At 34.3% G+C, this 14,310-nt stretch overlaps 1 protein-coding gene and 1 long non-coding RNA gene across 2 annotated transcripts; one reads left to right on the top strand and one right to left on the bottom strand.

Moving 5' to 3' along the window:
- Nucleotides 1-4,281: 4,281 nt before the first annotated feature.
- On the bottom strand, nucleotides 4,282-4,708 carry LOC133833839 (uncharacterized). The gene is made up of 2 exons (XR_009893163.1): nucleotides 4,587-4,708; nucleotides 4,282-4,508 (listed from the first exon to the last, which is right to left on the bottom strand). It is a non-coding gene; the product is annotated as an uncharacterized LOC133833839 (long non-coding RNA).
- A 7,211-nt stretch (nucleotides 4,709-11,919) lies between these two features.
- On the top strand, nucleotides 11,920-13,934 carry LOC133777862 (protein TORNADO 2). The gene is made up of 2 exons (XM_062217615.1): nucleotides 11,920-12,738; nucleotides 13,387-13,934. The coding sequence occupies exons 1-2, from the start codon at nucleotides 12,241-12,243 to the stop codon at nucleotides 13,696-13,698; spliced, it is 810 nt and encodes a 269-aa protein (XP_062073599.1). The 5' UTR covers nucleotides 11,920-12,240; the 3' UTR covers nucleotides 13,699-13,934.
- The last annotated feature ends 376 nt before the right edge of the window (nucleotides 13,935-14,310 follow it).

The following is a 14,310-nucleotide window of genomic DNA, read 5'->3' on the forward strand; positions in this document are numbered from 1 at the left end:
GGGTCGGTGAAACACGACCAGTGCTTAGCCCGTGGTGAACTTAACTAATAAGTTACAGCTTCACAGATGGATCTGACACCATTGTCGATTCTGACTAATAAGTCAGTGCCATACACAGGTAAGCCATGCCGCCAAACATATATCACATGTCTATTATCCATAAACAAGGTATTCAGCATGCTTACTTAACAGGTATTAGTACAATTAAGACTATGCATAAACACAGAGGTTCAAGCTCTGAACAATATCATTCCCAGTATACAAAGCATGTCCTAATCACATGTTTCTCATGCATCATATGCAATATATCCTGCAATCAACGTGCATCAATGCCAGCCATGCATGCCACGCTTAATAACCAACCAACATGCATCAAGAATAGCCATGCATGTCATACTCAATAATCAACCAACATGCATCATAATAGCCATGCATGTCATACTCAATAATCAACCAACACGCATCAATAACAGTCATGCATGTCACATATACACATGGTGCAGTTTTCTTACCTTAAAGTCGAGCTAGAACGATTAAAAGAACGACCCTTGAGAACGATCAACTTCTAGTCCATTAGCGGTCACCTAGTCATAACCAAACATAAAACCTCATCAAAATGAGTAATTAAATACTTCCAAACCCAACCCAAGCCTCCGGAATATCAAATCCCACTCAACTAGGTAGTAGGTTCGATCCTAGGCCCTTAGAGTTAAGTTCCCATCACAAAACCACCATTTAGTATTTTTTTTCCCTTAAGGGCCGCGGCCCTACATGGACCATGCCGCGGCGCGCCCCCCTGACAGGGCCTCCACCACCTTCTTCAAGCTAGGGCCGCGGCGCCCAAGAACAGGGCCGCGGCCCAACTTCGCACCAGCCATTTTTCTTCGTTTTTCCACTTCTAAAACCTTCCAAAAACCCATCTAAACATCTCCAAATCATCAAATCAACATTACCAAACTTCTCAATGGTCCAAAACCACCAAAACCTGAAGCTCAAATCAACCAAAAACTCAACAATTCACAAAGTCCAATCCTAAGCTTAAAAACTTAAGAAACTCAAAACTTAACTTAAAAAAAACAGAGCACACCTGAGTTCAAAGGCTAAAACTCACCTCAAACACAGCTTTGAATCCCCTTTGATGGTTGATATAGGTTCCCTAGCTGCCACCTTTAATCCCCTAGCTCAACACCTCCATTTGAGCTCTCAAAATTCAAAGAAAGGTGAGGGAGGAAGTTTGTACGGGATGGAAGGGAAAAGAGAGGATAGGCTCTGTTTTAGTATCAATCTACAGCCCTTTATGTCATATATATCCTTAGGGTCAAAAGACCAAAATACCCCTAAGCCAAATAAACCCCTCTAAAAGTTTCCGAGGGTAAAACCGTCCTTTCCTGTTTATCTCGTTAATTATAATTAACGCTCTCTAATTCTCGCTATTCTCAATATCCTCAAATTCCAATAATTCATATCCCGTTACCCTAAAATCCCCGGTAACGCTCTAATCATTAAATTCACCCCGAGACTCACCCCGAGCCCCGAACTTAAACCCGTTATGACTAGACCGAACACTTACATCTCATGATCGTCTCATGTCGATTAGCTCGAACCAATCCACCTTATAGTGTGGCTATATTAATTAATCACAATCATGCACCCAAAATATACAATTACGCCCACAGTGGCCAAATTACCAAATTACCCTCATAATTAACATATGAGCCCATATGCATGCATTCACCATCATATAATAATATAATTCACGTAAACATGCATATAATCATTAAATACTATAACAAATCAATTATGGCCCTCCCGGCCTCCTAATCAAGGTCCTAAACCTTATTAGGAAATTTGGGGCATTACAATACCCGAGCCACCACTGTAGAATCAATAGGGTTTTTTCCCATCCCAATCCAGATTATAACAGCACAAGCCAACATTATTACAATAACTAGAAGAGTTGCCTGATAAATTAATAAATACTGAGTTATGCACTTGATGAAACGTAGTAACACATAACACTTCATTAATTTACTGAAAATATTAATAGACTATTGTACATGCTATTTCCATACCAAAATAACAATTTTCTGGCGGCTTCGAACATGAACCAACCGGAAAGGTAAACATCTTCTGTGATTATGATTATCTGCATTTAATGAATTCCGTTCATTAAATGTCTTCTCTAGCAAAGATTCCTCAGCACTGCTTTCTTCATCTTCATCATCTGACTGATGGCAGAGATCAACCCTATAGGAAAGTTTTTTAGGGGAACAAAAAGGAAATGACAGAGAAGAAATGGGGCACCACATATAGTTTATAATAGGCTGATAGAAAAATCATCAATTTGAGAACGACAATTAGATTTCTTTCTTACATAGATTAAAGATTCTCCCTTGATGATGAACCTAAGAGTTTTAAAACTTCTATTGCTTGTAAGGACAGAAAAAATTGGCTTACAGCCATGGATGAGGAGATGAAATCTCTATATGACAATAATACATGGAGTTTAGTAAAAAGGCCTACTGGTTCTAGATTGGTAAGTTGTAAGTGGATTTTCAAGATTAAAAAAGGAATTCCTGGGGTTGAAAGAGGTAGATTCAAGGCTAGGCTTATTGCTCGTGGGTTCACACAAAGGGAAGGCATTGATTTCAATGATGTTTTTTCTCCAGTTATGAAGCACAGATCTATGTGGCTGAATACATTGCTCTCATTGAGGCAGTTAAAGAAGCTATGTGGCTTGAAGGTATTGCTAAGGAACTGAAGCTACAGAATGATGTCATCATTGTTTACTGTGCTAACCAAAGTGCTATACACTTGTCTAAAAATCAAGTGTACCATGAAAGAACAAAACATGTAGATATCAAACTACATTTTGTGAGAGAAGTTATTGCTCAAGGATTGGTGAAAGTTAAGAAGATTCCTACTAAACATAATCCATCTGATATGATTACTAAAGTACTTCCAGGAAGCAAGTTTTATCACTGCTTGGATCTCATTCAATTACAAAATGGATAGGCCTTACGGGGCTATTTGGGCAGTCACTAGTTCAAGTTTAGTTTCTGAACCAAGGAGGAAATTTGTTATATTGGTCCAGGCAACTAACTTCTAACTATTTCTGTTAGGTTTGTTTATTCTATTTCTTTACTTGTAATACTTTGCTATATAAGTTTGTATTACTTTAGTTTTTTCACTGGTCGTGAAAAAGAACAAGTTTTATTCTCTAAAATTGTAACATCTTGAGAGGAACAGAGACAAGAGTGTTGTAAAGGTTGTAAAGAGAATTGTATAAGAAAGAATCAATAATAGTGGCTGCCCCTTAGATGTAGACTACTACCAATTTTGCTCTAGTTCAAACCAAGTAAATTCTGGTGTGTTGTTTCCTATTATTTTGTTATTCTTTGTTTTACTGTTATTTGTTTGATCAATTTTTTCGGTCTTCAAATTTGTATCTTGATTAAAGCTTCTGTTTTGTGGTGTTCTTCCTGATATACTTGGCACAACAAAAACTATCTATTTTTCAAGTTCCTCTACCAGAAACTAAAAAATGATGAGAAACAATAGCCCCCAATAGCACATAAAGATGGGGAGAGACCTTTATTTTTATAGATCATCTTCTGTAACAAACTAGAGCCTCTTTATTTCTCATCAATTTTTTTAACTTAAGCCTCAAAAGTTAAATAAAGCTGTAATATAACAAAGATAACTTTCAAGTACAATTTAAGCCTCAAAAGTTGCAGATAGTGCTAATCATGAGGTATTGATATTTGAGTGTGTAATGCTCAGATGGACAATTCTATAAAACCAGAAACATTGAAACAAAGTTGTGTCATGCAACTCATATAAAAACAGAATCACTAAAATTGAACATTTATAGCATAAGAAAGAAAATGAATTGATGATATTGTTCGTGAATAGTTCAGTTATATAAGACAAGAAGAACAAATTCAAACCATAGGCCAATATGTGATTGCAAATGGCTAGGGCCATGTTACTGAGTTGTTATCTTTTTGGATAGTAAAATGTCTTATGATAACAAATGACTCTGTACATGAATATTAATGCTTTCTTTAGTTTCTTCTTATTTAGACTATAAGTATCTAACTTAAAATGTTTATATATCTTGGTTCCCACCATCATTCCAATTACCAAAAGTAAAAAAAAAAAAAAATCAAGCATTTCCATCTACAGCAACAAAATTCTCAGTGATATATTTGAACTCAATTAATCTTTCTCTTGTATATAAATATATATATATACACACACATTTGTATACCAAGGGCATTGAGCATTAATGATATTGATTTATATGCCTAAAAGAAATTATGTCCTATAGCAAAATAATGTTCTGGCAGAGAAATTAAGTATATAGAAAACAAACCTAAGCCCCTAGAAGTCGCATACTGAAAATGTTAAGTGACTGTCTGTCCATATCTTAGACACCCATATAGTTACATAATCTTCATTCTTTACAGCCATTTGAATCTCCGAACAAGCCATAAATCACCAACCTAAAAGTAGATTTCTTCAATATATTAAAAAATAAAAATAACTAGTCCTACTTGAGAAAATGGATAACTAGAGTAGACCTGTTACTGGACGAGGACACGCAATCCCTGGTACTGCAAGGTATGTCTATCCACTTTTGAATACATGATCTTTCATATGTCTGCAAAAAGGTTAGACAATTAAAATTAAAATGATTGTCAATATACACATGTTATAATCTGTGAAGGCAGTGGCAAAAAATTATGACAATTGTTGAACAAAAATGATGAGAATAATTATTTATAAAGCAGCTGAAATGAATAACAGATGCTTTTCCAAAAAGCTTTGCTCAACAATAATTGCAACCCTTTAATTTCAGTAGCAACACAGGTCAAACACAAAAATTGTAATTATGAAAGAAAACTAGTGACAGAAACTCACACAAAACATCATGTGCAGATATCCACCTTTTGGGATCTGGAATAAGCATTTTTCTTACTAAATCTTTGGCACCTTTAGAAATACTAGGCCATGGGTTTGTTGAAAAGTCTAGGTCACCATGTAATACTTCTTCAAATATCCCTTGCTCGCTCTCTATTGAAACCAAGGGGAAAGAAAAAAGGTCACAAAATACACATACAGAGACACAAATAGAAACACAGATACTAAATACAACAATGACTAACAAGAAGCATCTTTAAAAATCCTACCAGCCCAAAATGGAGGCACTCCACTTAACATTAAATCACTAAATCTCTCTCCTGCAAATGGGAATTGAAAAATAAAAACAGATTTTTTATTAGTTTCTCATACAAATTATGGATCAGATCTAGTTCTATGTTGTGTTAAACAAGCACAACAATGCATCATATAGCCGGAGAATAGCTTCCCATTAACAGTTGCAGTCATTCAATACCCCTTGCAAGCTGCATACAGAACAAGGAAAAAAGAAAGTGTTATTAAGGCCTTTTTAATAATGTTATGTTATGAAGACATAAAAGTAACAGAGTTTTTTGGACATTACAAGTGGGAATCCCCTTGCAAAGAGCCCAAGACCCACAACAGAAACCAGTAGCACGATTATAATAGGACTAAATAAGCTATTTATGAAGAAATTTTTGCTCTTTTGGCTAGACTATACGCGGATATTTTTCTTTTCATAATGTAAAAATTTTATTGTCTTATTCTTTGTGGCATTTCTAATTTCTAATTCATGTTGATTGCAACTTATAGTTTAGTCCCTTCACTTATCTTTTTTATTCTCTCTTTTCAATCTGAATATGATTCAAACCACTTGTAAAAAATTTTGACTAAAATTAATTGTATATTTATATAAATAATTTTTACACAAACACAATTCATTATATGTATAGTTTCATGATTCCATCCTTGAAACAAAGAGTGCAATAAATATTAAATTTGTAGACTTTAGCAATTGATGTATAGTGCAATAATTCATTATATGTATAGTTCATGATACTCAATAACTTCAGATTTTGGTTTTTCAATTCGATCTCTCACTAAGAGGTAGGCTTGGGAAGAGGAAATACATGCTACATTCTTCAATTTGCTCTGTCCATTTGCAAGAAGAGTTAGCATTAATGAAATGATATTTTAAAGTAATAAAACCAGCACACACAAAAGACTAGTTATACATTAAAGTGACCTGCAAGTTAGATAACTGCTGCAATATATGTACTCTCTCTTCATGATCATGTACCAGAATGCATGGAAAATCAAACTCGCTACTGTTAGAAGCCTTTTTTGTGCATTAATGGTACTCACATACCTTGATCCAGAGTGAAGAACAATCAAAGTTTGTCAGAAGCCATTTATGTGCATTCATGTTAAATGAGTCAGCTTCTTCAACACCATCAATGTAGTGGCAATATTCTGGACATATACAAGCACTTCCAGCATATGCAACATCCACATGGAACCATATTCCATGGCTCTAAAATGGCCACATTACAACTACTGTAAGACTGTGTAAACATTTAGTTTTCTTTATTCTAATTATCTGAACTTTTCAATTGTCCCAAGTGACCTAAGTTGCCATTATCCATGTTTTGTTTTAGATGTTAGGAAATGAAATATATATGCTCAGTTAGTTGTAGAGGAAAACAAACGAAATTACCAACTAAAACAAGAAAAAGAAAATATACTTACCAAAAAGTTATCAAGGTCTTGACGGTCATGGTGGGAATAGTATTATCTAAGCACATCTAGTTTCTCACAAACCATACTCCTTTACTCATTCAAAGATATTCAAAATATACTTACTAGTTACTTAGAAGATATTCAAAGTCATCCATAAAAATAAAAATAAAAGAGTCAAACTTATCAGAGTGAAAAAGGGCACTGAGTTTTAAAGTGGGAAATTGATCAAATATACAAATCATAGAGGAATGCTTAAAGACCACAGATGACACTAGAGGGTCAACAAAAACTCATCTAAGCACAAGCTCATGTCCAACTACTCTTCCAAATGGTGCTTGTTAAAAGACTAAAAAATCTTCTAAAGCTAGCTGGGTATTTCTACAATGAAACATTCTTTAATCTCCTCCACCACTATACATAATAAAACATGACATCTCAATTCAAAGTATTACTAAATTAACTACACACAAGAAACATTTGGACAAGATATTTCAGCAATAGTAGCCTCATCAGCAATAACACATACAGACACATACACATATTTTGAAAATCAAACTACATTTACCATTGTATAGCTCACATATATCATTTTAAAAATTAAACCATTGTCCCAAAATTATCAACATCTGCCAAGTTGATGGTATGGTAGTAATAACCTGATATGCCAGAAATCAAAATCTACTCTCCACAGTCTACACAAGTAGAAAAATAACTGTATTCAAATGAGGGATGCTAAATTTCACTTTCCCAATTGCCCAAAACAGAAGCCACCACAACATAGAAACTTCCAAAAAAAAAATAAGAACCAAATGTCAAATTGATTGGTCTTTGATATAAACTTGTCTCGAGAGGAATAAGTAAAGGATAGTTACTTCTAAGAAATACCTGTGAGGTAGAAAGCTTTCTCACAAAGCCATGAAAATATTAATCAGGGTAAGGGAATTGTAAGTCAACCATTTATGATTTTTTTTCTCATTCTTGAGTAATGAGAATATCAATAAAACTCACATTTTTTAAACTTTAAATCAAACCAGGAATGCATGTAAAACAAAGAATAAAAATTGTTATGATTTTGCTAAAATAATTGGCCATACTCTGAACCTCCTACCTGCAATGTGATATCTAAACTTTCTAACCTCATTATGATTTTGCTAAAATAATTAGCCATACATTTGCCCTGTCTATTTAAATTGCTTTAAGTATGTGGAAGCTAGTCTTGGATAAATTCACTAGCACAAAAAAATGAAACCAAAATGGCAGATACCAAGACTACACAATATCCAAAAAGAGATTTTTACAGTTATGTTCTATAAATAATTTTGATCACAGTTATTTGCACTTTTTACATTTTGAATAATAAACTATTGTATTTAGACTATTTCCTCTAATTAGAATCCACATACGCTTCAGGTGACTGTACAAAACATGCTCTTGCAATTTCATAAAAAACTAATCATTGTAGAGTGCCGCTTTAAAGTTACTCAAATTTAAAGAAATAAAATAATCAAACATTCAAAGTGAGAAGTGAAAACTTTGAATGAAACGCCAAGCTTGGAAATCAAATTGATCAAATTGATTACATGAAAAGAAATCAAATTGATCAAAATATGAATACCATAAGACCTGTGATCAATCAAACTCCAAAACCAGAATCAAAATAATTAAATAATTCATGAGCACAAGTCAGATAATGGGATATGCTGAAACTTACCATGAAGTGCAGTGGAAAGATTTCCATTGGAAATGTAATCATTTATGAGTAGCTTCTCATCTACAGACCAGTAGTAAGCTTTCAAAGTTACAACATTAGGATGCCTTAGCTTCCCAATTGCTTCTACTTCTGTCTGAAACTCCTTAAACCTTTGGGAACCTCCTTCCCCTAGTCTTCTCACGACTAATGTTTGTCCCTCTTCAAGAACAACTTTATAAACAATCCCAATTCCACTCTTTCCAAGAACAAAGGCAGAGGCCTTTAGAAGCTCATCCAGACCAAAAGCCACCTGGGTATCCAACGCCACAAGATCATACTGCTCTACATTTTCTGATAGAGTCTCAGACTCATCTTTCCTGAAGCACAAGCACTCCTTTCTTCCCTTCCCTCCCTTACCAAAACCATGACCATGTTCATCCTTTTGACCTCTACAAGAACAAATCCTTGTGTAACAATAAGAGAAAAGCAGCCCAACAAGGCATATACCAATTATATCACAGACTATTATAGCAATGACAACACCCTTACTTAAACCTTTGGCTTTTTCACTCTTTCTAGAATCAGAAGTAGCCCGACGAAGCCTGTCGCCACATCGATTGTCGGGGCAAAAGTCATCTCGAGCGGTTGGAGGATAGTACAGCTGCTGGTTCGCACGCGTTGTAGCCATCCGCAGTCCTCCCCGAGTCCCTAAGTCCTGGCCCTCTGCAGCTGTGCCAATCGAGCCCGCCCCGCCTGCGCCGATCGAGCCCCACCAGACTTCTGCCAACGTCTCGGTGATAGATGAACTCCAAAAAAAAAGAGAGATGAGGAGGTGGTTCGGTTCGAGAGAGGAGGAGGAGGAGGAGGTGGTGATAAGGTTGAGTCAATGGGTATAGCAGGAAGAGAAAGGAAAATGGGACGGGAAAATGGGTATAGGACGAAGGAAAATGAGACAGAGAGAGAAAGAGATGAAAATGGGAGTCTACAGTACATAATAGGGAAAATACTTAGGCATTTACTTTGCCGCGTGTTACTTTACTGAATTACTTTATATATATATATACTATAATACTTTTTTAAATGTATTATAATGATGTGTTATTGAAAGGGGGTTTTGTTGTAGTGAATATTATTCTTTTCAATCTTTTATCTCTAAAAGGTATAGCATTCAAGAAGTCTATGAAAAATTTAGGGGAGTATTGGCGAGTGGGAATTTGGCTTGGACTAGATATATATGGAATGCTTATGTAGTGCCCAAACATGCATTTATTACTTGGTTAGCTACATTGAACAGATTGAAAACAAAGGCTCGTCTTCGCCATATTGGATTAGCAAGTGATTCAACCTGTATGATATGTGGTAATGCTAAGGAAGATGATGTCCATTTATTTTTTTCTTGTTGTTATAGTAGGAAATGTATTACTGAGATAAAATAATGGCTGGGGTGGCATTCGAATTCTGAGAGTTTGTCAGGTCTTTTGAGATGGCTAGCTAGAGGGAAGGGCATCTCCCGTTTTAAGAGAGGAATTTATGCTACTAGTTTAGCTGCATCTACCTATCATTTGTGGAGAGTGCGCAATACTGTTTTGTGGGATGACAAAGTTATTAGTATTGATTGTATAGTTGGACATATCAAGCGGGACATTAAAGCTAGAGGGAATTTTGTTTTACAGAATAGAGTCACCATGATAGATAGGAATTGGTTTGGGGATTTAATTGTATAGCTTCATTTGTTCTTTGTTTTGATTGGCTTCCCTGATTGGGTTGCTGTTAGCTGTAATTGGTGTTTTTGATTAATGAATTTGCTTGCTTATAAAAAAAAATGACATAAAAGTAAATAAAAAGTATAGTATTTATGGTGATACAAAATATGCACCATGCGTGTGTCAAATTTGGTAAGTTTTAGCATGTGCCAAATTTGGCACATCTTTTGACGCACCATTGGAGCAACTTTTTTGTAAAGTGATTTTTGTAAAGTGAGCTATATTTTGGCAATGCATCACCAATTTGGCACTCCATTGGAGATGCTCTTAGCTATGAATGAGAAATCATGGTGTTATGCGTATTATTTTTATGTTTTTAAGGTTTATTGAATCAATTTGTTTGGTGAGTACATATAACTATAGAAATATTATTGTTCCATATATGATAGTGAATGATTCTAAATTACTATATATTATTTTTTGTACAATTATAAGAGTTATCCTATTATTTTTAAATTATATTACTTTATAATATAAAAAAATGTTACTTATGACAGTATTTTTCAACAAAAATCAAAGTGTGACATTTGACTATCTAAGTTATGAATATTACACATCTACAACATATTAAAACTTTTAGGGCGATACTTAAACTAGTAATTCATGTGATGAGATTCATTATGAAAAGGACTTATACTTCATTAATAATCGAATCATTTATTAAAATCCTTGTGTCATCTAACACACCTAAAATTCAAATGACTCGGTAGGCATTATATTGTTGCTAGGCATTAGGGGTGTTCGCAGTGTGGGCGATGCAATTTCTTTTATCAATTTATTGGACCGCACTATATATGCGTTTTGAGTAATTTTTCAAACTGCAAACCGCACCGCATAAACTTCAAATCGCATAAACCGCAGCGCAAATATGCAGTGTGGGCGGTTTATACCTATCGCCAAATAATTTAACAATTAAATATTATAATTAATAAAAATTCATAATAAAGCTCATAACTAATGAGTGTTTAACAAAACAATAAATATACCACAAACTAATAAATTTTTAGCAAAACAATAAAAATACACCAAACTAATAATACCAAAGAAAAAATGTGATATAGAAGTAAATGTTTTGATTAAAGAGAAATATGTTTATGTTGAGCTAGAATATGTGGTAGCATCTTATAAAATATAATAATTTTATTAGATATTGTGTAAATTATATTATATAAATATAGTAAAACTGAAAAAAATATAAAAAATTAATATATATATATATAATGATGTGGTATAATAAAGTTTAAATCATATTTATAAAATTTCACATGATTTGACAAAAATACAAACTGAGACCCGCACTACGAAATGTTCCAAATTGGAAATTATGATGCTGTATGGTATATGGCTGGTTTGTGTGGTGTGGGCGATTTGACGAGCCTGACAACTGAGCATTCATCGGTATTGCACTGCAATGGTGGTAATGGTAAAGTATTATTTATTTTCTTTTTGAAATAAAAAGTTACAAATATTAATACAGCAGTGAAATTTCTCCCTAAAAATAAAATGAAATGTCATTTTAAATCATTCATATATTTCATAGAAAGAGTGGTGGGGCTGGGTGAAACCTTGAAATTATTATTTCGAGTACGGAACCCAAGGTGTGCGTGATCCGCGGAGGCAAGCGACGATATCGCATATAGTATATTACAGATAATTAAAGTTAAAATTTATTTATATTTAGTTATCTCTGTATGTGTATGCAACTATAGGAGCGCATCACATCACATGACCTCTTTCTTCACCATCTAAATAATGTTACATGACAATATATTCCTTTTGAGTCTCTTTTCTTTTTTCTCCTCAAATCCTGTACAAGGCACTTCTTTTCAAAAAGTAAACATTACACCAAAAGGAACAAAACCCTAATTTTATAAAATTAAATTGAAAAACAAAACCCAATACTATCACTATCTTTAGTATAGCTTTCATAGATCCAAGGTAAGGAACAAAAAAGGCTGGTTTTCACAACACAAACGCTAAACCTAGTTCCAACCGCGCGCGTACCCCATCTTTTCTTACACTTGTCTCTTACTCTATAAACCCTTTTCCTGTTCAATCTCCAATGTCATATATCTCAACAAACAAAAAACACTTCTCCATGTAAACCACCAAAAAAGAAAAAGATCACAAAAAAACGTTATCATGGCATTGAGCAATAACGTGATAGGAGCCATAAACTTTGTGGCCGTGCTCCTCTCTATCCCCATCATCGGGGCCGGAATCTGGCTGGCCTCCGAGGCTGATAACTCTTGTGTTAAGATCCTCCAATGGCCAGTCATAATTCTAGGAATCTTGATCTTGGTGGTGGCCCTAGCAGGTTTCGTCGGAGCGTTCTGGAGAATTCCATGGCTGCTGATAGGTTACCTTGTGGCCATGCTTGCCCTCATAATCTTGCTTGCTTCTTTGGTGGTGTTTGTGTACATGGTCACTATTCGTGGCTCCGGCCACATTGAGCCCAGCCGCGCTTACTTGGAGTACCGTCTAGATGACTTCTCCGGGTGGCTTCGCCGTAGGGTTCATAGCTCTTACAAGTGGGATCGCATTAGGACTTGTCTTAGCTCCACCAGTATGTGTGCCGAGTTGAACCAGAGTTACCGTATGGCTCAGGATTTCTTTAATGCACGGCTTAATCCCTTACAGGTATTCAAATATTTATTTACATAATTTTTGTTCTTTTCCAGCTAATTACTCTTGTTTATCTACATAATTTATAGTGTTACAATTTTGTTTTTTTAGGATTATTCTAATTACTTGATATATATTGAGATAGTACTGGAGTAGATAAATATTATTATTTTTTCAATACATTTTTTAAAACTCTTTTATTACATTTATTGAAAACAAATACTGTAAAGGTATATGCCATATTCCTTAATTAGTACATGTAAATAACCAACATCAATCTAGTCATTGATATAATAATCAAGGTTTTTCAACAAACAAAAAAAGAAACAGAGAAGCTCTCTTATTATAAAATAAAGATTTATTAAAATCTTTCATTTATGTTTTATATACATAACTTTATTTTTTCAAATAATGATTCCGCATAAGCAAGTCACTAACCTACTTCTAAAGCCATGCATGATTATATTAATTAAAAGCAACGAATAATAACAAATCACTTTATTAGACAAAAACTAAACAAAACCACGTACACGATTCTTCAACTAACATATTCATACGTATATATTCTTATCTTTGACATCTTTCCAACAAATTCTTTTTCATTTTCTCTTTAGTTTTCTTTATTAATTTAGTTATATATATTATTATGATTATTTTGAACAGTCGGGATGCTGTAAACCACCGACCCAATGTGGTTACACATTTGTGAACCCAACATATTGGATAAGCCCAATCAACAACGCTGCCGATATGGACTGCCTTGCTTGGAACAACGACCAAACGCAGCTCTGTTACAACTGTGATTCTTGCAAAGCTGGCTTGCTAGCCAATTTGAGGAAAGAGTGGAGAAGAGCTGATATTATTCTTCTCATAACATTGATTGCTTTGATTTGTGTCTATTTGATTGGCTGTTGTGCCTTTAGGAATGCCAAGACTGAGGATCTCTTTAGAAAATACAAGCAGGGTTATACGTAAGTACCTACGTACGTATTTATTGTTATATTTTAATGTATTTGGTGTAAATTTGGGACATGCTCTTAATTAGCCTAGCTAGTTATGTTAATTTGGTGACATGGGGATTTTCGATTAATGTTTTGATGGTACTCTAGATTGTTTTGGATATGGAAAAGGAAAAATTTGTTTGTTCTAATTTTCAGTAATAACTTATTATAATCTTTGACAAGGAAAAGTAAAGATTATAGTTTGATCTATTTATGTATTTTTCTTTTTTAAGAAAAAGATATACTGACATACTACATATATTATAAATATATATATATATATTCTCGTCCACTATAAAATCAACTTTATGTGATATGAGGTGTGATATCATGAAATGCATTTTTGAAATAGTATGAACGAATAGAAATGGTCTTGAAAAAGGGTAGTAGCCCAGTGTGGCTTGATGATAGCGTTGAAATATGAGGACCGAGGCGAGTGAGTCCAAAAGTGTACGTGATTTGCGGAGGGCACCGAAAGCTGCAGGTTTGCTTTTTTGAATTAATTAATTTGGTCCCAACAATGACATGGCATGCCCACACTGCTGTGGTGGATTCTCATCAGGTACTACGTACTGACTACACTTAA

The sequence above is a fragment of the Humulus lupulus genome, chromosome 5 (assembly GCF_963169125.1).
Source record: "Humulus lupulus chromosome 5, drHumLupu1.1, whole genome shotgun sequence".
NCBI lineage: Eukaryota > Viridiplantae > Streptophyta > Magnoliopsida > Rosales > Cannabaceae > Humulus > Humulus lupulus.